Below are 25627 nucleotides of genomic sequence, written 5' to 3' on the forward strand. Positions count from 1 at the left end.
CTAGGTGTGGATACCTATTCTTCATTGCCATCTCAACCCGTGTGTGTCAGCTTGAGTGTATGTTATCAGCCCAAACATTCAAGGGTACATAAACTTTTGAATAGGACCATTTATTATTTCCCTTATTGTTATGGTTTGTTTAATGATTGTGCTATTCTGTGATGCATAATAGTTTTGACTTGAAACACCATTAAAAATAACAGATGTGTTTTGTCTGATCACTTATGTTTTCTTAAAATGCTACACATCTTACAAATTCTGCCAGGGGTATGTAAACTTATGAGCACAACTGTATGTAGATTCATAATGGTGGGGGTGATTAGACAAGAGAAACTACTCTGTCCTATGTGAATATATCTTAATTGACCAATCTAACGTAATCCCAAGGAAGAAGACTTTCTGAAATCTGGGACTGATTTGCACACCTGAATGATGCTTTTCCTAGTAATTTTTTTTATTTTGAATCTTGGTAAACAGAAATAATAAGCTTTCTAGGTTTTACATCAGTTCTGAGAGAGTTTGAATGCATATGATGATCACACATTTCTTAGTTCTCATTTAGTTGGTCAGAGTGAGCAATTGTAAGGCAGTAACCTTTTTTTTTTTTTTTTTGTGGCTTTTCAGTGATAATAGTTGGAATTGTTAGCACTTTCCTAATAATTGCTATTACCAGCTCCGAACTGTGCTCATGGCATGAAATGAACAGTTTATTGGATTGATCCAACCAGGGTTTTGCATAGTTTTATGGTCCCTAGGAATTTAAGAGATGCACTTGAGAACCTTGAGCCATTTTACCCTATCCAATACCTATTGTTTGTTTATGCATTATATAATTGTAAAAGTAATGTACACAGCTTTGAAGTAAAGATGGAATGGGGATTACAGAAGTCAATATAAATAAATATATTAATATGCACAAGTATGGCATAACCTCTTCTAGAACCCCCATATTTTTGAATTGTTACTTTCTACTGCCCCTTGTTGGACTCAATAATAACCCAATTCCCCCATGTCTACAAATTATTGACTAAACTTACAGCAAATGCCAACAATAATCAACTGTTCTCATTTGGTGACTTTTTAGCATTAGAACAAATTTTGAGGAGCCAGAGTTAAATGTTACATTTATTTTAACCATACATTTTACTTATGGATTTTGCTTTAATTTTATGCAATTTAAAAACATGACAATGTTGCTGATTGACTATCATTGGTGTAAATGCTATGTCTTCCTCAATTGTTGACTGATCATGTTCTTTTCTTCCGTTCTCAGGTCCTGTGGAAGCCTGACATGATTGCACATAGAGCTGTTTGTTACTCCAAAGCCTCAGTGCTTCTGAGAATTCACTCTGGCGCTTTGGCTAATTACTTGGGGCATGTATGTTCCAGAGATGTGACATCTGGTTTTCCCAAAAACACAACTGCCTCAGACTCTGTCAAGCTGTTCGGTAGATTCTACCCGCGGGATGACTATACCAATGTCATGGGCAAAATTCTCTCCAAGGTGGGAAAAAACTTGCACAACCAAAGGTATCACCCTCTGTGGCTCATTAAGGAAAGAATTAAGGACCATTTTTACAAGCAATATGTAGGTTGCTTCAGGCATCCTCTCTTTTCTGCGTATGATGATCTGTGCCCTGTGGTCACAACACAGCAGAATTTTGATAAATTGCTCATCCCAGAAGATCATCCCAGCAGGAAGAAGGGAGACAATTATTATTTGAACCGTACTCACATGCTGAGGGCTCACACCTCAGCCCATCAGTGGGACTTAATACATTCAGGACTGGATGCTTTTCTAGCTGTAGGTGATGTCTACCGTCGAGATGAGATTGACAGCAGCCACTATCCTATCTTTCATCAGATGGAAGGAGTTCGGCTCTTCTCCACTCATGAGGTGGGAAAGGTTTGTTGTAGAAGACCATACCCTATTTCTGCAGTAGATTATTAACCAAATAAAATATATACTGCGAACTACTGCCTACTCAGATATACAAAGTTGTATTATGAATATACATCACCATATTTTTCACCAAAATCTGTTATGAAGTCAGCAAGATTTAGAGCACTGACATTTTCCTTTTCATTTCATGTGTTGTATTTACTGTTTCTCTTATATCTTTCTTTTTTTTCTTTTGTGGCATGAGATTGTTTTATCTTAAAGCAAAATCAAATACTTGTGCATTCAATATCAGTGAATATATAACTGCTCTATAGAATGTTCAAGTGTTTACAATAATGTGCTATCCTTCATATAGTTTAAATTGTAAATCTGTGTAAACTTTTACAGAAAAGAGCAAGTTTTGACATGAAGTTTTCTCATGCAGTTAGCTGTACTACACTCAATTGATAACTTTCTGTTGCAGGCACTAGTTTTTGTTGAATTTAGTATCTTAAGGTTTCCCTCAGCTAAATTCTCTTTATATAATTTGCTACATTTGTGAACTTCCAAAAGAAGTGTATTTATGCTGCCTTTTTGGGTCATTAAATGGTTGATTTTATTTCCTTTGGGTCTGCTTTCAATATTCCACCAAGACTGTGCCTTTAATAACTTTAATTGAAGATAAAATACATTAAGAATGATCTTCTAATGGGATGTACATTTCCTGTAATTGAGCATATTGTGTGCATGTAAAACAGGCTTCGTAACCTTGCTTGGCCTCTGTGGGTAAAAAATACACCAAAGTGTAACAGTATGCGTACTGTTACTTTGCAAAAAGTATGCGTGCTTTCTAGTCACGGCTCAGAAAAGGCGCATTCCCAGTGGCGGGGAGAGGTCAGGGGAGTGACTTGTACGGAACTGATCTTTCGTTTGGCATATGTTTCATTTGCTGGGGACGTCTCCTTTAAGTCGGACGTTTCAGATATTATGTTGAAAGTCATATTGTAAATCGTAGGTTCACTCATTCATATATGAAACTTCAAATTGCAGTTCCCCTGACACAGCCTCGATTGTGAGGAGAAACATGTATCCATGTCTCCCTGAAATAATCTTTTTTTAAAGGCGTTATTGGGCTTTTCGAGGAAGGGATAGATATTTCTGTAATTCGAATGTTTTTGTTTTAATTGGATGGATGTGGGTGTGTGTGTGTGTGTGTGTGGTTTTGAGTGCTGCTTTTAGTATGGGGTAACTTATTTTGGATTGGATGGGATTCTTAGTCATTTGATATATATGATACTTGAATTAATTTGAATGTTTTTTTTGTATTTATATGATTAATTTGTAAATTTGATATGAATAAAAAAGTGTGTATGTATATATATAATTCTTATGGTTTGTGTGTAAATTTATATGCACCCAATTTATTTTTGAAACATAGACACACAGAAATGACGGCAGAAAAGGACTAATGGTCCACCCAGTCTGCCCAGAAAGCTTCCCATGGTGGTATCTGTCACGCCGTGCAGGTTACCCCCATGTATCAGTCAGTGCTGCTTTTGACGTGCTTTGCTTTTTCCCCAATGTCTGCGCATCATACCCCAGAGAGTAAAAATGTCATGGCTCATGTCAGTTGACTCTGAATCCAAATTCCTTTTTCCTTCCACCCCCAGCCCCCTCTATCGAAGTGGAGCGCAATGTTGCAGTTGTATCAAAATTTTGGATTATACTTTTTTTTTACCCCATCATTTTTTTTTACAGTCCTTACACTAATTCAAATACACAGTAGCTGAATTTAGCAATAAAATATATAAATATATATATTTATTAGTTTATTAGATATTCTATGTTTTCAAAAAACTTTAAATGGAGTTAAGTTTATCTTGGTGAAATACAGTGGCTTGCAAAAATATTTGACCCCCTAAAAAGTCAGCATATTTGTGTGGATTACAAATAACACTTACCCAGATTGTTCCAGACAGTTTGGGATGGATTTTAAAAGGGTTACACGCGTAATATACGTGCGTAACCCTTTTAAACTCGCTCCTGCGCGTGCCGAGCCTATTTTGCATAGGCCCGGTGACGCGTGCAAGCCCCGGGACGCGTGTAAGTCCCGGGGCTTGAAAAAATGGCCGGGGCGGGGAGGGGCAGTCCAGGGGCGGGGCATGGGCATGGCCAGAGGCATCTCCACTGCCGCTGGGCCCGGGGATCGCACGCCGGCACTTGGCCGGCACATGCAACCTATGCCTGCCCAGAGGCAGGCGTAAATATTACAACAAAGGTGAGGGGGGATTTAGGTAGGGCTGGGGGGCGGGTTAGATAGGGGAAGGGAGGGGGAAGGTGGGGGGGGGGCAGAAGGAATGTTCCCTCCGAGGCCGCTCCGATTTAGGAGCGGCCTTGGAGGGAATGGGGAAAGCCATCGGGACTCCCCTAGGGCTTGGCACGCGCAAGGTGTACAAGTGTGCAACCTCTTGCGCTCGCCGACCCCAGATTCTATAACATGCGCGCGGCTGCGCACGCATGTTATAAAATCGGGCGTAGATTTTTGCGCGCACAAATCTACGCCTGCGCGTAGATATTAAAATCCGTCCCTTTGTGTATTGCAAACCAGTATGCTCTTAAAGTAAATTTTCAAAGTCACAATTCATTATTTCTTTAATTTTTTTGTAAAATAAAAAACTGAAAAATGCTGATTGCGTAAGTATTCAGCACCTATGCTGTGGAAGCACAAAGATTACACAGATGAAAGATATTGCCCTAACACTTGGCTTACAATTGGCCTCTACCTGTGGAATCATGAAAAAAGGTTAGCTTTTCTGCATAAAAGACCCCCTAATTCCAGTACCTTTGGTCAGTTTGTGACTCTGAAGGACAACTGTGAAAATGAAGACCAAAGAGCATTCTAAGGAAATTAAAGATAAAGTTATAGACATGCACAAGATAGGAAAAGGCTACAAAATAATATCCAAGTGCTTGGATAGCCCAGTGAGCGCTGTCGGATCAATTGTGAGGAAATGGAAGCTGCATCATACCACTCAGACACTGCCTAGACAAGGCCATTCCTCAAAACTCAACATCAGAGCAGAAGGAGATTAGTGAGGGAAGCCACAAAGAGGCCAACAATCACTTTGAAGGAGCTACAGAGTTCAGTGGTTGAGACTTGCATACAACTGGCCTGCAAGGAAGGGTGGCTAGAAAGAAGCCATTACTGAAGAAAAACCACATCAAAACACATCTGGAGTTTACCAGACACCATCAGAATGACCCAGCTAAAATGTGGGATAAAGTTTGTGGTCAGATGAGACAAAAATGGAATTTTGGCCTAAATTCAAAATGCTTTGTGGTGTAAACCTAACGCTACCCAATCCTCAGCAAACCCCATCCCAACAGTAAAATATGGGGGTGGCAGCATCATATTGTGCGGATGCTTTTCCTCAGTGGGGACTGGGCATCAAGTTAAAATTGAAGGATGGATGGATGGTGCAACTTGCATAGAGATACTGCAAGATAACCTGCTTCAGTTCGCTAAAAAACTAAAACTTGGGAGAAAGCTCATCTTTCAGCAGGGCAATGATCCCAAGCACAAGGCCAAAGCAACACAGTAGTGGTTGAACCACAAAAAGGTAAATCTTCTACAGTGGCCGAGGCAAAGTCCAGATCTCAATCCAATCGAGAATCTGTGGCACTATCTGAAGATTTCAGTCCATAAGCATCTTCCAACCAACCTGAAAAACCTGGAGCAAATCTGCAAGGAAGAATGGGCAAAAATCACTCCCAAATAGTGTGCAAGCTGGTAGGAACTTATCCCAAGAGACTTAAAGCTGTTATTGCAGCAAAAGGTGGTTCTACCAAGTACTAGTCTGAAGGGGTTAAATAGTTATGCAAGCAGCATTATTTAGTTTTTAATTTTAAATTACAAAAAATGCAGAGAAATAATGACTTGTGACTTTGAAAATTTACTTTAAGAGCATACTGGTTTGCAATAAACATAGGGCAGATTTGATAAAGTGCGTGCTGATTTTATAGCATGCGTATACCAGTCCCGGTCTGCTGCAATTAAGGAGCGGACTGGGAGGGAACTTCTCTACCCCCTTACCTAACCTCCCTTCCCCTTTCCCTCTCCTCTCCTCCCCACCCCCACTCCCATACCCTACCTTTTTCTTTCTTTTTTTCTTTCTTGCTCCCGAGCTGAAGTAAGTTGCATGCGCTGGCAGCCGGGGCTTAGCGCGAACAAGGCCTGGCCACGCACGTAAAGCCTGGATTTTATGCATGCAGGTTATTTAAAATCCGGGCTATAATGTTTGGAACAATCCGTGTAAGTGTTATTTGTAATCCACACATCTGCTGACTTTTTGGGGGGGGGGTCGAACACTTTTGCAAGCCACTGTATTTGTGACATTGTGCGAAGAGTGAATTTGTGCCCTGTTGCATGTATGACTTTTGTTAGGGGAAAATGAATCACTCTGATAGTTCTTTCCTTCAGTTTTTGTTTTTTTTTGAGAGAATGACTGAGACATCCCAGAATGTTAATGCCTTATACAGGTGATGAGTTATGGCAGTAAGCTAATCAACTTGCTAGGAGACAAAAAAAAGATTTCCTTAGCTGAAAAATGTGTTTTGGAGGCTTTCCAGGCTTGACAGCTAAGAGAAAGTATTCTCTTTATGGGAATTAAGGGTTTTGTATGGAGCCTGCAAGTACAATGTTTATGTTGCTTTTTAACCAAATCTTAAAATAAATTCTGATAAAATAAATGTAAATATTAGTAAAAATTTCTCAGTTTAACACTTCCAAGTAAATGTCACTATTTTCTTGTTTAAAGCAGCAGTTGTAGCATATTTTTTGATAATTTAGTTGGCAGTCAAAACAGTCTTTATGATGCCCTTTTTTCATTTGAATTTCTCTTTAATTACTGAAAGTACATTGCCATTAAAAGCTTTTGCATGCTCCTCATACACAGCCACTTCCATCATTATGAATCGAAGTTAATTAAGGTACTGCTGTGTTGACCCTTTTCAAAACCTCAGGCAGGTGCCTCACTAATAATAACAGATACAAATATACTGTGAACAGCTTTGTAAACTTGAGTGGAGATATTTAAAGAGAAGATAGGTGTGACCATATTTTAAAAAATGCATGGTTTTTATTCAGAAAGCATGACAATATAGACAATGAACCATGTTATGACAAGAAGAACGGAAGCTGAAGAAGTAGTTACACCATGGGGAATTGTGCAATTATATGCACATAAGTGGTAACTTTCAAACTGGACATGGGGCTCTGTTTGGTGCATAAGAACATAAGATATGCCATACTGGGTCAGACCAAGGGTCCATCAAGCTCAAGTGTCCTGTTTCCAACAGTGGCCAATCCAAGTCACAAGTACCTTTCAAATACCCAAACATTAGATAAATCACAAGCTACTATTGCTTATTAATTACCGTAATAGCATTTTATGGATTTTTCCTCTAGAAACTTATCCAAACCTTTTTTAAACCCAGTTACACTAACTGCTGTAACCATATCCTCTTGCAATGAATTCCAGAGCTTAACTATGCGCTGAGTGAAAAATAATTTTCTTCAATTTGTTTTAAATGAGCTACTTGCTAACTTCATGGAGTTGCCCCCTGGTCCTTCTATTATCTGAGAGAGTAAATTACCAATTTACATTAATTTGTTCTAGTCCTTTCATAATTTTGTAGACTTCTATCATATCCCCCCTCAGTCATCTCTTCTCCAAACTAAACAGCCCTAACTTTAGCCTTACCTCATAGGGCAGCCGTTTAATGCCCCTTATTTTAGTCTCCCTTCTCTGCACTTTCCCCAGTGCAGCTATATCCTTTTTGAGATGTGGTGACCAGAATTGCACACAGTATTCAAGGTATGATCTCACCATGGAGCAATACAGAGGCATTATGACATCCTCCGTTTTATTTGATATTCCCTTACTAATAATTTCTAACATTCTATTTGCTTTTTGATTGCCACACTGGGCCAACCATTTCAATGTATTATCCACTATGACGCCTAGATCTCTTTCCTGGCTGGTAACTCGTAAGGTAGAACCTAACATTGTGTAACTACAGCAAGGGTTATTTTTCCCTATATGCATCACTTTGCACTTGTCCACGTTAAATTTCATCTGCCATTTTGAAGCCCAATCTTCCAGTCTCACAGGGTCCTCCTGCAATTCATCACAATCCGCTTGAGATTTAACTACTCTGGATAATTTTTGTGTCATCCGCAAATTTGATCACCTCACTCATCATACCCCTCTCCAGATCATTTATAAAGCACCAGTCCAAGTACAGATCCCTGAGGCACTCCACTGTTTACTGTTTTCCACTGTGAAAACAGACCATTTAATCCTACTCTCTTTTTCTAGTCTTTTAACCAACTTGCAATCCACAAAAGGACATAGTCTCTTATCTCATGACTTTCTACTTTTCTTAGAAGCCTCTCATGAGGGCTTTTGTCAAACGCCTTCCTAAAACCCAAATACACCACATGTCCACATGTTTATTCACCCCTTCAAAAAAATGTAGGAGATTTGTGAGGCAGGACTTTCCTTGGGTAAATCCATGTTGGCTGTGTCCCATCAAACCATGTCTGTCTAAATGTTTTGTGATTTTTATTCTTTATAACAGTTTCCACAATTTTTTCCGGCACTGAAGTTAGACTCTCACTGGTCTATAGTTTCCCGGATCACCCCAGATCCCTTTTTAAATATAGTGGTTATATTGGCCATCTTCCAGTCTTCAGGTACATCGGATGAGTTTAATGATAGGTTACAAATGAATTGAAATAGGTCTGAAATTTCATTTTTTAGTTCTTTCAGAATCTTGGGGTGTATACCATCTGGTCCAGGTGATTTATTACTCTTCAGTTTATCAATCAGGTATACCACATCTTCCAGGTTCACCATGATTTGGTTTAGTTGATCTGAATCATCACCCATGAAATCCTCCGGAACAGGTATCTTTCCAACATCCTCTTCAGTAAACACCGAAGCAAAGAAATCATTTAATCTTTCTGCAGTGGTCTTATTTTCTCTAAGTGCCCCTTTAACACCTTGATCATCCAACAGAACAACTGACTCCCTTGCAGACTTTCTGCTTCTGATATATTTTAAAAAGTTTTGATTGTGAGTTTTTGCTTCTATGACCAACTTCTTTTCAAATTCTCTCTTAGCCTGTTGCATCAATGTCTTACATTTAACTTGCCAATGCTTATGCTTTATCCTATTTTCTTCTTCCAATTTTTGAATGGAGATATTTTGGTTAAAATAGCCTTTTCACCTTACCTTTTAACCATGCTGGTAATCGTTTTGCCTTCCTTCCACCTTTCTTAATACGTGGAATACATCTGGACTGTGCTTCTAGGATGGTATTTTTTTTTAAACAATGTCCACGCCTGTTGCACACTTATTACCTTTGTAGATGCATCTTTCAGTTTTTTCCCCAGCCGTTTTTCTCATTTTATCAGTTTTCCTTTTGAAAGTTTAGTGCTAGAGCCATGGATTTACTTACTTTCCCCCTTGCAGTCATTAATTCAAATTTGATCATATTATGATCACTATTTTTCTCATTTTCTCAAATATTTCCTTTTGAAAGCTTAGCGCTAGAGCCATGGGTTTACTTACTTTCCCCCTTCCAGCCATTAATTCAAATTTGATCATATTATGATCACTATTGCCAAGCGGCCACACCACCATCACCTCTCTCATCAAATCCTGCTCTCCACTGAGAATTAGATCTAAAATTGCTCCCTCTCTCATCGGTTCCTGAACCAATTGCTCCGTAAAACTGTCATTTATTTCATCCAGGAATGTTTCACTTACCCAATCAATATTGGGGTAATTGAAATCTCCCATTATTACTGTACTACCATTTTGGTTAGCTTCCCTATTTTCTCTTAGCATTTCACAGTCCGTCTCATCATTATGGCCATGTGGATGGTAGTATACTCCTTTTACTATACTCTTCCCCAACACAGAAGGGATTTCTATCCATAAAGATTCAATGGTGCATTTAGTCTCATGCAGGATCTTTATCTTGTTGGACTCTATGCCATCCCGGACATAAAGTGCCACCCCGCCACCAAGATTCTCCTCTCCTGTCATTGCGATATAATTTGTACTCCAGTATACCACTATCCCATTGGTTATCCTCTTTCACCATGTCTCTGAGATGCCAATTAAGTCTTTGTCATCATTCACTGCTATACACTCTAATTCTCTCATCTTACTTCTTAGACTTATGGTATTAGCATACAAACATTTCAAAGTGTGTTTTTTGTTTGTATTTACATTCTGGTTTTCAGTTGTCAGGGATAAATTGGAATCTTTTAGCTCAGGTGAGTTTTTAATTATAGGCACTTGGACTACTTTTCTTATTCTTGGAACCTCTCTATTGGAATGTCCTAACCCTTATGCTTCATTAGTATTCTTTGAAGACACCTCCCTCCAAACCATGCACTACTGAGCGGTTGTCTGCTTTCCTCTTTGTTCTAGTTTAAAAGCTGCTCTATCGCCTTTTTATAGGTTAGTGGCAGCTGCCTGGTTCCACCCTGGTTAAGGTGGAGTCCATCCCTTTGGAAATAATCCCCCTTCCCCAAAAGGTTCTCCAGTTCCTTACAAAACTGAATCCCTCTTCCTTGCACCATTGAGACTCCAGAGTTCTGCCTGCCTCTGGGGACCTGCGCGTGGAAGAGGGTGCATTTCAGAGAATGCTAGCCTGGAGGTTCTGGATTTCAGCTACCTAAGAGCCTAAATTTGTCTTCTAGAACCTCCCTTCTACATTTTCCTATGTCGTTGGTGCCCACATGTATCACAATGGCCAACAATTCCCCAGCACTGTGTAAAATCCTATCTAGGTGACACATGAGATCCGCCACCTTCTCACCAGGTAGGCATGTTACCTGGCGATCCTCACGCCCACCAGCCACCCACCTGCCTACATTCCTAAAAATCGAATCACCAACTATGGCTGTCGACCTAACCCTTCCCTCCTGGGCAATAGCCCAGGGAGACACATCCTCTGTGCGAGAGGACAATGCACCACTGGAAAGCAGGACATTGCTACAGGATTATTTCCTGCTGCACCAGGTTGATAGTTTCTGATCATGAGACCTTCCTCCTTCAAGGCAGCACCAGGGCTGCCACACTGTGTCCTGCTTCTGTGTTCTTGAAGGTCTCATCTATATACCTCTGTCTTCCTCAGCTCTTCCAGATCTGCCCCTCTAGCCTCCAGAGATCGGACTTGTTCTCTGAGAGACAGGAGCCCTTTGCATTGGATGCATACGTACAACTTCTCACCGGTGGGTAAAAAATTATACGTGTGACACTCGATGCAAAAGACTGGGAGGCCCCCCTCTTGCTGCTGGACTGCTGTCTTCATCTTAAATTTGTTCAATTCCTAGTTCGGTTTTAGGTTGCTGTGGGTGTAGGAATGCATACAATTAGGGTCCTTTAAATGTATTAGTGTATTCATTATATATCTGGTAGTGACCTTCAAGGGAATGATCCAATTCTTGATAAGGTGTGGGGAATTTCTGAGTTTGTTAAAAGGCTGATTATATATTTATTTATTTTTTAAATTTGAAAGTGATACCTGCCTATAAATTAAAGGATGAGCTAGGAGAAGGGTGGAAGGATTGGGAAATACAAACACACAAATTTCTGTTTGTTGCCTGCCTTTCTGACTACCTATTTAAAACAAAACGCACAAACACTCTAAATAATATACCCCAAAAGTTTAATTCTCCCCAATACTTTTAAGTTTTAAAAATTTTCCAAGCAGAACTTACTGATTCTTTCCAGCTACCAGCAAGGTGATCCTCTCCTCTCAGTGCTCCCATTGGGAATTTTGTGCCCAGAAATGTCGTCATTTTATAACTTAAGCGCGTATATGTGGGGGCTTATATGTGTGCATGTTATAAAATAGTCCGCAAATCTGGGGACCTCTAGCCAGTTGGGTTTTCAGGATGTTCACAATGAATATGCATGTGAAAAATGTGGATACACTATCTCCATTCAATGCACATTTATCTCATGAATATTCATTGTGGATGTCCTGAAAACCCCGGTTGGCTGAGTGTCCCCCAGAACCAATTTGGAAAGCACTGGTGTAGAACATATCCCTAGTTGCCTATTCTTTCTCCAATTTTCTATCCCAAACTGCTATCACAAAACATGAGGATTGATCTAATTTCAAGTGTTCGTAGTAAAAGATACTTGATGTATAAGCAGTAGTGAACATGATGATTGCGGTTTTCATTTGATGGGCAACAAAAAGATTGATGGGAAAGAGGGGGGATATGATGGAAAATGTTGGTGGGCCTCATGGGAAGAGGGAAACCTAGCCTTATTAATGAAATTTATGGAGATCCTCAGAATAAATTAGACACTTGCATACTGCTTGCTACATTGGTATGGGGTGCAATGTAGAGGATTTCAGGTGGATTTCTGTACCTGAGCCCTGGAAACATTAACAACTCCTGTTGTGCCATTATCTGTTCTCAGTTTTGTCAAGGGAATGAAGATTTTTAAATAAACTTTTTTTTGTCTAAAGTGAAAGCATCGGCTTTTATTACCTTTGTAAAATTCTGGATTAGCTTGCCATCCTTGATCTTAATTTTTTTTTTCATTTTATAGTAATCGAAAACAGCATCCAATGTACAAAACATGAAAAGCATCCAGTACAGTACACTTAAGGCAATAGCTCCTGTATCAGGCACTTGTGTTTAAATATAGAAACTTCCTTAGGGAGTGTATCTACTTTTAATAAAATAATTATATGAATATTAATTAAGCATTTAACATCTTAAATTTATAATCTTAAATGTATGCGCTCTTTGTGTAAACAGAATAAATTAGAGTCCTAGTCTTTCTTGTAGCAGGAAAAAAAAATCTCAAAGATGTTTTACTTTAAGGGTGGTTTGCTTAAGAAAGATCTTGCAGCCTGTTTCTGTCTTTGGCAGAAAGGTGATTTACCAAGCAATCCCGGAAATATTTGTGACCCTCTAAGGGCAAACAGAAACAGTGAATTTACCATTTCAAAGATTTCAAATATTTTGCTTTTCCAAACTGCAAATTTTTTTTTTTTTTTTTAATATATATTTTTATTGTTTTCATAATTACAGACCTTGGTTACACTTGTAAGAATACAGTAAGCGTTTCTCTCAGTATTAAACCCATACACGAATATAACCATCAGTCAGACTGTAAGATAAACAGTGTTGTAGGCAGGCTTGCAATAGTCAAGGTACAGTCCATAAACTTAACTGAACCAGAAACATGAACAGAAACGTTAACATGAACAAGGACACTCTGTATCCAAAAAGCTAAACCATCGTCCGTTTCCCCCTTCCCCTCCCTCCCACCATCCCTTCCCGAGGTACTTGGTGAGGTCAATCAATCAAACAAAGGAACTAGAGTGCCATCAAATGTGTACAGGTCTGCATGATGGGTCTACTGGAGTACATTATTTGCTGCTATATATAATTTGCTATGATAAATATATACTTTGCTGTTATGTAGATATAGGTTACACACTTAAAGATATCTTTTCAAGCCTCTCCGCCTCCTACTCCCCAACGGTAAGTATGAGTAGGCTATCACAGTGACAGCTGTGTAAAAGTAATCTGATATTGGTGAAAGGATCCCCAAATCTGAGACACCAACTCTCTTCTTTTTTTTGTCTGTGTTTCGGCCGTCATTCATTCAAAGGTAGCTAGCTTAATCATATTGTTCAACCAATGGTTAAGGGTGGGAGCTTTTTCCGAGAGCCAGTGTGTTAGGATTAATTGCTTTGCCAATAACCCTGCTTTATCTATAAATAACGCAATGTGCGATGGTGGACGTGGGGAAGGTAACATATATGAACCCAGGAGCCATACCTCCGGCGCCAGTGGGATATCAACGGCATAGATCTTGGAGCATAGCGTTTGTATGGAGGTCCAAAAATGGAGTATGGTTTGGCACGTCCAAAAACTATGGAAATAGCTCCCAACCTCTGTGTGGCATTTAAGACATAGGGAAGAAGAACAAATTCCCATTTTGGCAGCCTGTTCTGTTGAGACATATATTCGCCATATGAATTTAAATTGTAGTTCCCTTAATTGGGCATTTTCAGTAATCTTTAATGTTTCCTTGAGGAACAGTTTGATTTGTGGCTCCGTTATCTGAAGTTCCTGTGTGGTTTCCCATTTCCCAGCAATCCGCTCTAGACCTTTCGTAGTACGATAGGGTTTCAGTAATTTGGAAAAATTAGAGCTGGAGTAGGGTATCCGCCGCCCCACTCCCAGGACCGTATGTAATTGTTCCCTTAGCGTCCCCGGTATGCTCGTGAGCCCACTACCAGTGAAGAAGTGTCTCAACTGCAAGTAAGCATAAAATACCGACTTAGGTAGATGATACTTGTCCTGCAAATCTTGAAAGCTATACATTATGTTAGTATCAGAATCAATCAGCTGTGAAAGTAGTCTCAGCCCAGCTGCGTCCCAACTTTGAAATATGGTGGTGCCGTGTCCAGGTGGGAATAGTGGGTTACCGCATATAGTTAGTAAGAGCGACTCCCGTTTTGGTAAATTCATCACCCTACCCAGATGTTGCCAGGCTCTGCGACCCGATTCAATAAGTATGAAATGTCTACTAGATGGGGGACTCTCAGCCTGTCTCAGCTGGATTATTGAAGCCGGGGCCCAATCTCCCAACCAGCTTTGCACGTAGGAGGTTGGAGAGAAATATTCAGTACCTTGAATCCAGTCTCGAATATGTCGAAGCATGGAGACCAGATTATAGTGTTGAAAATCCGGGCATTGTATTCCACCTTCCAACATTGGGCCTACCAAATAACGAAGTGCCAATCTCGCTCTCTTCCCCCTCCAAAGAAAAAGACGGATCTCCCTATTTATGGCTAAAAGGTCTTTCCTGGCTAGCCATATCGGCAACATATGCATTAAATACATCCACTTTGGAAGTTCCACCATTTTCAGTAAGTGCATTCTACCCATCAAAGAAACCGGTAAATCTCTCCATCTCTGTAAGCGATCTCGCATCTTTTTGAGCATTGGTTGAACATTAAGGTGATAGAGATCAGCGGGCGCACTAGTTATAAGAACTCCCAAATACTTAATGTGTCCCGCAGCCCACTTGAGAGGAAAGGTAGTTCCCCAGGATTGCTGAAGTGCTCCATAGATCTCCAAGGCTTCTGATTTGTCAGCATTAATCTTGAGCCCAGAGAAACTGCCATAAGATCTTTGCAACTGTAAAACCTTAGGTAGGGATGTCCTAGGATTAGTGAGAAAAATAAGAACATCATCAGCAAATGCCGCAATCGTGAATTCTTTAGTGCCCGCAGCTAGCCCAGTGATCTCGGGATCTTGTGATATGGCTCGAAGCAACGGGTCTATGGCCAATATATATAGCAGGGGAGAGAGAGGACAACCCTGTCTGACCCCGCGCTGCGGTATAAAGGCCAGGGAGAGCTGTCCATTCGCCAGGATATGTGAAGTGGGGTGATGATATAACAAAGATAGATACTCCAAAATGTGGCCCTGGAAACCATAACGTCTGAGAACTGAAAACAAGTAATCCCATGACACCCTGTCAAAAGCTTTCTCAGAGTCGAAACTCACTGCCATAGCTGGATTTTTTTGTTGTTGACACACCTCGATTGCCATAAGCAATTTTACAATATGGGAACTAGAAGAACGACCCTTCACAAATCCCACCTGATGGGAAGAGATGAGACTAGGCAAGATGCCGCTTAATCTCGTCGCCAGCACATTGGCCAATAGCTTAAGATCACAGTTTAATAACGAAATTGGCCGATACGATGCGGGCAGCGTCGGATCTTTGCCAGGTTTGGGGAGGACAGTAATATATGCTTTATTGAAGTCTTGGGGAAAGACCCTCCTATCTAACGCATCTTGGTAGAAAGACCGTAGGGAGTCCACCGCTCTCTCCCCTAATATCTTGTAATAGTCGTACGCAAACCCGTCTGGACCAGGCGTCTTTCCCGACTTACTAGTTTTTATGGCTTGGAGAATTTCATTATTAGTGATCGGGGCATTCACCTTTACCAGATGTATGTCCGAAAGTGTAGGTAGTTTTAAGTGTGCAAAAAATTTGTCCTCCTCCGTCGGCCCTCCCGCTCTATCATCGGTATACAAGTGCTCATAGAACTGCCTGAAAACTGCGCAGATATCTGCCCCCCTAGTTGCCCAAGTATTTTGGCTAAGTGCCAGCTTCTCTATGTGAGTCTTACTCCTACGTAATCTAATAAGGTTGGCTAACGTCCTCCCCACTTTATTCCCAAATCTGTAAAAAGAGTGTTCTTTGTATTGCAGGGCTTTTAAGGCTCTTTGATGGAGCAGCTCCTGTAACGCACTGAGAGTGTGATGGTAGTGTGCAATGTGTTGTGTCGTAGGACTCTGAACCATGTCCGCCCTGGCTTTTTGCAATTGACTATCCAGGGCCAAAATTCCCGAATTAATAGTCTTGTTTCTGGAACGAAGGTAGGAAATTATTTCCCCCCTTAACACCGCCTTACTGGTTTGCCAGAAAAGGTCTGGGGTGCAGGCATGTTGGGCATTCGTCACTTGATAGGTTCCCCATTTTTCAACCAAAAACTCCTGGAACTTCAAATCGTCTTTCATAAAATTTGGAAATTTCCACCATCTAGTTCGTTCTGTCTCTTCTCCCCAATTAAACATCACCCAAGGCATTGCATGATCCGACACTCCCGGTTCATCTATACCGGTAGAAGCTACAAAGGGGAACAATGTTGAGGAACCTAAAATATAATCAATGCGGGATAAGGTTTTGTGAGCTTTGGAAAGATGGGTATAGTCCCGTTCGGTCGTATGCAGGGTCCGCCAAAAATCAAGCAAATTGAGATCTCTACATAATCGGCCAATGAAAGTGCGTCGGGAACTGGGAGTGGAACTAATGTTAGCGGCGGATTTGTCTAGGGAAGGGTCATGGACTGAGTTAAAGTCTCCTGCAAGAAGGAGTCTCCCTGTACCCTGAGTTAGCAGTAAATTGGATATGTTCTGGAAGTATGCAGCAGAGGGTGAATTCGGGCCATAGATATTAACAATAGTTATGTCTTTTCCATTGAGTTTCCCGATGATGACAACGTATCTGCCTGCCGGGTCTGTAGTTTCTTGTATCAATTGAAAAGAAAGAGATTTATGGATTAACACAGCTACTCCTGCCTTTTTTCCCACCGCAGGGGCATAGTAACATTGACCTACCCAGTCTCTCACAAGCTTTTTGCTCTCTGCTTCGGTGAGGTGTGTTTCTTGTATGCACGCTATATGTACCTGAGATCTTTTCAGGGCTTGCAATATTTTGGTTCTTTTAATAGGGTGGCCCAGCCCGTTCACATTGAGGCTCGCTACCTTCAAAGGAGGCATAATCTCTGTGTATTCTGCAGAATATAAGAGGTAGAATAGTCTCTAGTACCCCAGGCTCCCCAGCCTAAGCCCAAGGCACAGCTACACCCTTGACATAGCGTCCACCTGTAACCTATGACAGTCAATTCCAGCGGAAAGAGACCCCCACGTTGTGGCAAACATAAATTTACTGTACCTCTTTGTTGATCCTCATCCCCTCTCCTCCCCCTCCCCACTCCCTCTTTACCCTCCCTTATCCCGTTTCTTCCCCAAACAACCATAATGAACAGTATCTGTCCACCCAAAGGTGTCAAGACACTTGGAGGAACACGTTAGTGACGCTTCGGGATCTCGCCCTCCTCCACAAAAATGTTAGCTCCGGATAAAAAGAAATATGGAAACAGGCATTATTTCTATCTTTTTTGTGGCCATGCAGTGTTGTTAATTTCTTCGTCAACTTTCTCCGTCTGCGTTTCCTCTCCCGGTTCGGCTTTCGGTTTTTTTTTTTGTTTTGTGTTTATTTGTTTTTTCCAGTTTTTATTCCGCCGCTGGCTCGTACACCCATAATGATACCCTCACATGCACTCGCCATGATATCCAGACATGCCCGGTAAGCCCGGTTGGCCAAAGCCGGCATAAGCTTTCCAGTCCCGGCAATCCATATCCGTGGTGTACTGTTCGAGTCCATACTCCGCCATACTCTGACCACCTCATCCAGGCAAGCATATGGGTCACATAATCATTGACCATCCATGGGTGTACACAAAGCCAGAGCATCGGATTCTCGGCCAGGACCACTGTCTAATCAGGCACAGGCATGTCCAAACAAAGGAGATAGAAAAAACAGGCCACAACACACAAAATAAAATAAAAGGACCCAGGATGTCCATGAAGAGAGAAAGGGCCCTAAACAAAAAACAACAATACCCCCTGAGTGGCCTCAGATTCGATCGTCTACGCCACTGCAACTATTGTCCACCGGCCTCTCAGGGTTCATTACTCACTGTCAGTGTTCGGCCCGAAGTCTCCCTCCACAAGAGCTTTCTGTCGTGGCACGCCCCCGCTCTCATCCATCTTATTGTCCTGCTTATGATCTGCCATCAGGCTCTGCAAAATAGGAATCCTGCACATGTCGTTTTTTCTCCGCGGGAAGCATTATCCAGCTCAACTGATTTCACATGGTTAGTATAAATTTTTTCGCTGCCTCCGGGTCTGTAAATGCGTGGTCCTTACCCGCGTGGTGGAATCTGAGAGTCGCCGGGTAAGCCAGCTGAAAGCGCACTTTCTTATTGAAGAGGTCGGTACAGCTGGGACTAAACAGTTTGCGTTTAGCTGCTACTTGGGCCGAATAATCCTGAAATAAACGGATCGCCATATCCTGGTATTGCAAAGTATTTTTCAATCGGTATGCCCGTAAGATCCTTTGTTTATGGGACCAATTGAGAAGTTTGGCCATTATCAGGCGGGGTCTGGAGTCTCCGTCCCGTTTGCGTCCAAGGCGATGCACGCGTTCAATTTTGAAGACTTCCTTGATTTCTATTAACTCCAGTACCTCCGGAAGCCCTGCTTCTAACACTTTTTCTAAATCCCCCTCTTCCACAGACTCGGGAAAGCCTGCAATGCGCAAGTTATTTCTCCTTTCCCGATTTTCCAAGTCGTCAAGTTTTTCCGACTGCGTTTCCACTATTTTTTCCAGCTCCGTCACTTTTTGTTGTGTGCTAAGGTGGCCATCTTCCAGAGTTGAAATACGGCCCTCAGCCGCATCCATCCTAGGATGCAGCTCCTCTAGCGATTTTTTCACTTCTTGAAATTGTGCGGAGAGTTCGAGGAAGCGGCTGTCGAGGGCTGCTATAACCACATTAGTAACAGAAGAGGTGAGCTCCTGTTGAAGTGTAGACGCCGTCGGGGTAACGGGAGGGGAAGATCGGCCTGGAGTGTCCGCCATTTTGGTTCCAGCCCCTCCCGGCTTCTCTTTGTCTTTTTTCGTTCCTTTTAGGGGCATATCGGCAGGAGATTTTAACATAAAGCGATCTATAGACATTCACCTTTGCAAATACCAGGTTTCTGGAAAAAACGCGGAGCAGATGCCGTGGATGTAGTCAGATACGAGGAGGGCGAGGCCCGGAGCCAGAGTTAGTGCAACCACCCGGCTTCACCGCATCACGTGACCCCCTCCTCCAAACTGCAAATTTCAGAGAAAATATGCTAGTCCATGTAAGCCAAATGCATTTATTTGCCACAAAAGCCATCAGCAAAAATGTTCTCACATTTATGAACCTTCAAATGTTAATTATTACTAAATAAGATAATATAGCATGATATAACTTGATGGTATTCCAAAATTTTTTATCATATTTTTTTTCTTTTAAAGAAATGCTAGTCTACAAAGAAAAGGGTAGGATAACCAATGGAAAAAAAATCTAGATCTGAAATATTCCGCCTGTACAGGAATCATTCAGTTGTTGACTATATTATCCATTACATGTAGTCATCATTTACACTTTGGTTGTTTTATAGAAACATGTGACTGGTACTTCTTTAAAAAATGACCTTAAAAACGTTTTAAGGCAGAAAAACCTGGCTGTGCAGGCTGTGCCCTCCAGACGAGGACAACAATATCAGTTCTCTAGCAAAGGGGACCGTTAGATCAAAAGTTATATAAATCTTCAAAACAAATCTCTTGTAATTAAACAAAGTTGCAAAAGTGGTTTATTGATTTGATGGTTTATATACTTTTTGATCTAAGGACCCCTTTCAAAATGTTAGACATTAATAATGTTGGCTAAGGTACTATTTTGCAATTTTTATTAAGTAAGAAATCTAGTCCGCTTCAATCTGTTTGTAGGATGGAAGCAATATTTCTTGCAATCCACAGTACTCTGACTGTGCATTCCAGTTCTTGTCAAATTTGCCTTCATATTTTTCTTTGCAGGCAGGCCCATTTAACTCTTTCTATGTTGCAGCATTACTGCATCTTCTTGTCAGCAGGGAGGTCTTCAGTATTAAAGTTGTATATTTCCTTTTCGGCATCTATTAGACTATTGTTAAACCATATAACCACATTTCAGTATGCCTGGCGAGCATTGTAATCCCATAGGTTCCAGATGCATCTGCACTCCCATACAATATGGATAAATGTATCCTCTTATTTGAGCTTGCTTTTTTTTAACATTCTGCCTCACTGCCATAGGCAGAGTATGAGAATATAAGGCAAGGAAATAAAATGAGCTGTGAGTATGACAAAAGATGCCATTTCTCAACCTGTGCTGCAGATACTCTAGTGAATGCGAAGTCGCTCTAAGGAAAGTAACTGGTGTGTGGCATGTAGATCCAGACGTAGGATGCACGCACCATAGCCTTATGCATCTGGTGTGCTGCATTTTCTGCTCTTCAGGCAGTAGGAGCCCAACTTTTAAGCAGAAAAAAAGTTTTGAGCAGGTCAGTCAAATGTGATTAAGATAAGGCTGCTTCTTGTTGCACAAAAACATGAGTTGTATGTGAATGATAGCCTGTAGTAATGAAGTATTCTGAAGATTACCAACATGGTTGTACAGAGCGAGAGAGAATATATTCCATTAATAAGTAATTATATCTTTCTCCTTTAGAATTGGAACTAAACAATTTCCTTTACAGAAGAAGAGTGTATTTTGCAGGCCACAAATGTTAAGCTCCTACCGTTAATTTGAATGTATTTTGTCAGTGTGAAAATCCAGATTCCTGGCATCAAAGAGATATGATATTTAAAATAAGATGGACATTTGTAGTTCTCTAAAGTTAAATCTCTGCATAAAACCTGTTGTAAATTCTTTATTCCTTGTTATCTTGCAATTATAAGTCTTTAATAGGTGAGAGGCTAAGAACATAAGAGCATGCCATACTGGGTCAGACCAAGAGTCCATCAAGCCCAGCATCCTGTTTCCAACAGTGGCCAATCCAGGCCATAAGAACCTGGAAAGTACCCAAAAACTAAGTCTATCCTATGCTACTGTTGCTAGGAATAGCAGTGGCTATTTTCTAAGTCAACTTAATTAATAGCAGGTAATGGACTTCTCCTCCAAGAACATATCCAGTCCTTTTTTAAATCCAGCTACACTAACTGCACTAACCACATCCCCTGGCAACAAATTCCAGAGTTTAATTGTGCGATGAGTGAAAAAGAACTTTCTCCGATTAGTTTTAAATGTGCCACATGCTAACTTCATGGAGTGCCCCCTAGTCCTAATCGGTTATTTACTCTTTTGGATAATTATCTGTTCTAGACCTCTCATGTTTTTAAACACCTCTATCATATCCCTCCTCAGCCGTCTCTTCTCCAAGCTGAAAAGTCCTAACCTCTTTAGTCTTTCCTCATAGGGGAGCTGTTCCATCCCCTTTATCATTTTGGTCGCCCTTCTCTGTACCTTCTCCATCGCAACTATATATTTTTTGAGATGTGATGACCAGAATTGTACACAGTATTCAAGGTGCGGTCTCACCATGGAGTGATACAGAGGCATAATGACATTCTCTGTTTTATTCACCATTCCCTTTCTAATAATTCCCAACATTCTGTTTGCTGTTTTGACTGCCGCAGCACACTGCACCGACGATTTCAATGTGTTATCCACTATGACGCCTAGATCTCTTTCTTGGGTGGTAGCTCCTAATATGGAACCTAACATTGTGTAACTATATAACTATAGCATGGGTTGTTTTTCCCTTTATGCATCACCTTGCACTTATCCACATTAAATTTCATCTGCCATTTGGATGCCCAATTTTCCAGTCGTACAAGGTCTTCCTGCAATTTATCACAAGAAGTGCCATACTGAGTTAGACCAAGTACCATCAAGCCCAGCATCCTGTCTCCAGCAGCAGCCAGTCCAGGTCACAAGTAGCTGGCAGATCTCCAATAGTTGATCTGTTTCATGTATTTCACTCCCAGGGATAAGTGCTGACTTTCCTAGGTCCACCTGGCTATAACTGTGTATGGATTTTTCCTTCATGAACTTGTCCAACCCTCTTTTGAACCTATCTCTGTTAGTTGCTTTGACCACATTCTCTGACAATGGATTCCATAGCTTGATTGTGTGCCGAGTGAAAGAAATACTTCCTACTATTTGTTTTAAATCTGCTGGTTGTTACTTTCATGGAGTGTCCCTTAGTCCTAGTAACGTGATTCACTGAAATAAAATGCTTAAACCAGTAACTTGCGCGCGCCGGCTCTCCATCCTCCGGCCCGGTGGCTGTTCCGGAGGCCTCGGTCACGCCCCCGGAACGCCCCTGGGCTGGTACCCCGCCCACGGATCGCCCATTTTTTCAAGCCCCGGGACTTATGCACATCCCAGGGCTTGTGCGCGCCGCTGAGCCTATGCAAGATAGGCTCAGCGCGCGCAGGGGGAGGCAGGGGTAGGTTTTCAGGGGTTGCGCGCATATCTTACATGCGCAACTCTTTGAAAATCTACGCCTTTATGTATGTATTTATTTATTTATTACAAGTTTTTATATACCGTTATTCGTTTTCACATCATATTGATTTACACTGAACAGATTAACGGTAGCTATTCTGCCTTACCAGTTGTTGGAGAAAAGAAAATAATACAATCATTATTTTACCTAATAATACATTTACAAGAGTATCTAAGCGAAAAGGAGCAACCTAGGGCAAGAGTCTCTTGTCTTAAAGCAAGAAAACCTTTCCTCCTTTCTTGAGTTACATGAGCTCTCTCAAGAAAAATCCTCACAGCCTGACCAAAAAACAAAGATGTAGAATTCCTAAAATACTTTCTCATTACTTCAATCATGTTCAGAAATCAAAGAAACAAGCAAAGTACATTGCTCAATAATCTCAGAGCCTGAGCTTTCAAGAAAATTCATCAAATTATTCATCTCTGGAGAAAGTTGAACAGTTGGAACCTGTTGAGAATTAGTTGGGGTGTTCATAGGCAAAAAGTAAAATTTATCAACAGAAGGAATTTGGTCAGGTTGAAATTTCAAAGCTTAAAAGAAAATATTTCTTTAATGTCAAATATGGTATTTCTCTCATAACCTTAGGAAAGTTCGGCATATGAAGATTTAAGTGTGTGGTATAATTTTCAAGGAATGCTATCCTCCTGGAAAGTAAAAATTGTGGTCCTTCATAGTGGTGACATTCCAGGCCTGGATATCCTTGATATTGGATTCTGTATAGAAACTTTGCTATTGATTGCAAAAATGTGGCCTTCTCGTTTTAGGCACTGTTGACTCAAACTTATCAGACAAGGAATCAATCTTAGTAGAACAGACCTTTAAAAATGTCCTGAAGCCAACAAAAAGCTCACAGAGGGAATCCAGAGTCACCACCGCTGATCTTGGTGGAAACACATAGGACTCAACAGGGAGAGCTTGCTGTTCCTGCTGAGGCAATCCAGATGAAAAAGCACACAAGGCAGCCTTCAGCACCTGGGGGGGGGGGGGGGGGGAAGAGAACAAAACTGAACTTTCTCCACTGTGGTCTCCTGGCAGTAAACTAGGAACCCACTGCACTCATGCGTCAGCAAACTATCCCCCTTCACTGCGTTCACGCCAAGAATATTAGCGCTCGGCACTGCTGGATGAACTGCACACCTCTTCTGGTGGCAGCATTCTTTGGTCTACGGGGCTCAGAGATGCTTCATCCAAAGGTGAACCAGATGCTCCCTCACTGTGGCTCACAAACAGGGTCATCATCCCCTTGCAGTGCAGTCATATGAGAGATGTATGTTATAATAGATAGCTGACCCGAAGGGTTAGGAGTTTCTGGAGGAAAAACCTGGACCCTTCTCTTACATTTAGAAGGCATAACAAAGAGGAAAAAAAGAACAGAAGAAACAAAGAATGGCTCAACAGTTGAACATGTCCTCTATCATACTGCCATCTTGCCTCTTGACCTACTCTTCCCTTTTACCCTTGGAATTTCTATCCATAAGGATTCCAGAGTGTGGTTTTCCTGCAATACTTTTATTCTGTTTGACCAATTTTATCTGCCCTGTCATGTCAATATAATTTGTACCTGGAATCTTATTTTGCCTCTGTCATGTCTCTGAGATGGCCTATTATGTCTATATCTTCCTTTAGTGCCATACATTCCTACTCTCCAGTCTTACTTTTCAGATTTCTGGCATTCACATATAGACGTGTTCATTCTGGCTAAATCATTATTTAGCATTAGTACTATGCTGTCTTCCACATGGTATCCTATTACTGTATGACTCCTCAGTGATACCAAAGATATGAAGAATGGTGTAAGGCCTAGCAGTATCACACCCCTTTTAGTTAGTGGTAATGTCACAGAATCTGCAGAACCTAGTTGAAGTACAGCCCAGAATTCACCCCTTGGCCCTTAACTCTTCTCTTTGTCTGATGTTCCTTTTATACAGCATGCTTTAGGATAATTCTTTTTTTTTTTCCTGGAAGCTAGTGGCTCTTGGCAGTCAGTTGAGATGAGACTTCACTATGATATAGTAAAAAAAAAAAAAAATAAAAAAAATTGAGTTAGGTTGGCAGCTTGTGATAAAGTGAATGAGAATCCTCAATCAGCATCAAACCTTCAATATTCTCAATGTGAAGTTTAAGGCGTGGATGCATATATCTTTCTTTTCAGTATAACGGATGTTTGCTTTGGTCTTTGGAATCCTTTTGTTAGGGTTTAAGAATATAATTGAATTTTTTTTCTGCAGCAGAGGAAAAACAAACACTGAAGGTTTTGGAGATTAATGACAAAATGAAAATGTTTGCTTTTTGAGGTGATTTTGTTTCTTATATTAACCAATGGTTAGCTAACACCAGGCTGATGTTAAACAGAGAGAAAACTGAGATTATAGTGTTTGCTGTTTTTCCACAATTTAGTTCCTCCCTCTTATCATAATTAAGAAATTTAGGTGTTCCGGAGTCTGACCATTCCTTGCATTTGCAGGTAAAGGCTGTAGTAAGAAATGACTTTTACAAGCTATGGGATAGATTTCAAAAGGGTGTGCGCGCGCTACCCGGCGCGCGCACATGTACGCCTGATTTTTCGTCCTAGCCTGACCTTCCCACCCTTTCCGCTAACCTTCCCACCCCCCCCCAAAGTGTTGTTATACCTTTTGTGCCTGCCTCTGGGCAAGCGCAAGTTGTGCACGCCGGCACGCGATCCTTAAACACAGCGGCAATGGCCGCTGTGTCTGAGGCCTCTGGCCCCGCCCCAGACCGCCCCTTTTTTGCAAGCCCTGGGACTTACACGCATCCTGGGGCTTTATGCGTGTCACTATGCCTTTTTAAAATAGGCTTGGCGCGCATAACCTTTTAAAAATCTGGCCCTATGCCTCTTAAGAATTTTAAAATTTTACTTAGCATTTATGGATTTCTGTATT

General features: G+C 41.1%; 1 protein-coding gene across 1 annotated transcript in view; it reads left to right on the forward strand.

Annotated features, from left to right (window-relative positions):
* Positions 1-1265: 1265 nt before the first annotated feature.
* LOC115085047 (phenylalanine--tRNA ligase, mitochondrial-like) overlaps positions 1266-25627 on the forward strand; it is an 802181-nt gene continuing 777819 nt past the window's right edge. The window contains exon 1 of the mRNA XM_029590596.1: positions 1266-1897. Within this exon, the coding sequence (XP_029446456.1) occupies positions 1292-1897 (606 nt within the window). The 5' untranslated portion in view covers positions 1266-1291. The remainder of the gene's footprint in view (positions 1898-25627) is intronic.

The sequence above is a fragment of the Rhinatrema bivittatum genome, chromosome 2, assembly GCF_901001135.1.
Source record: "Rhinatrema bivittatum chromosome 2, aRhiBiv1.1, whole genome shotgun sequence".
In the NCBI taxonomy this organism is placed as follows: Eukaryota; Metazoa; Chordata; class Amphibia; order Gymnophiona; family Rhinatrematidae; genus Rhinatrema; species Rhinatrema bivittatum.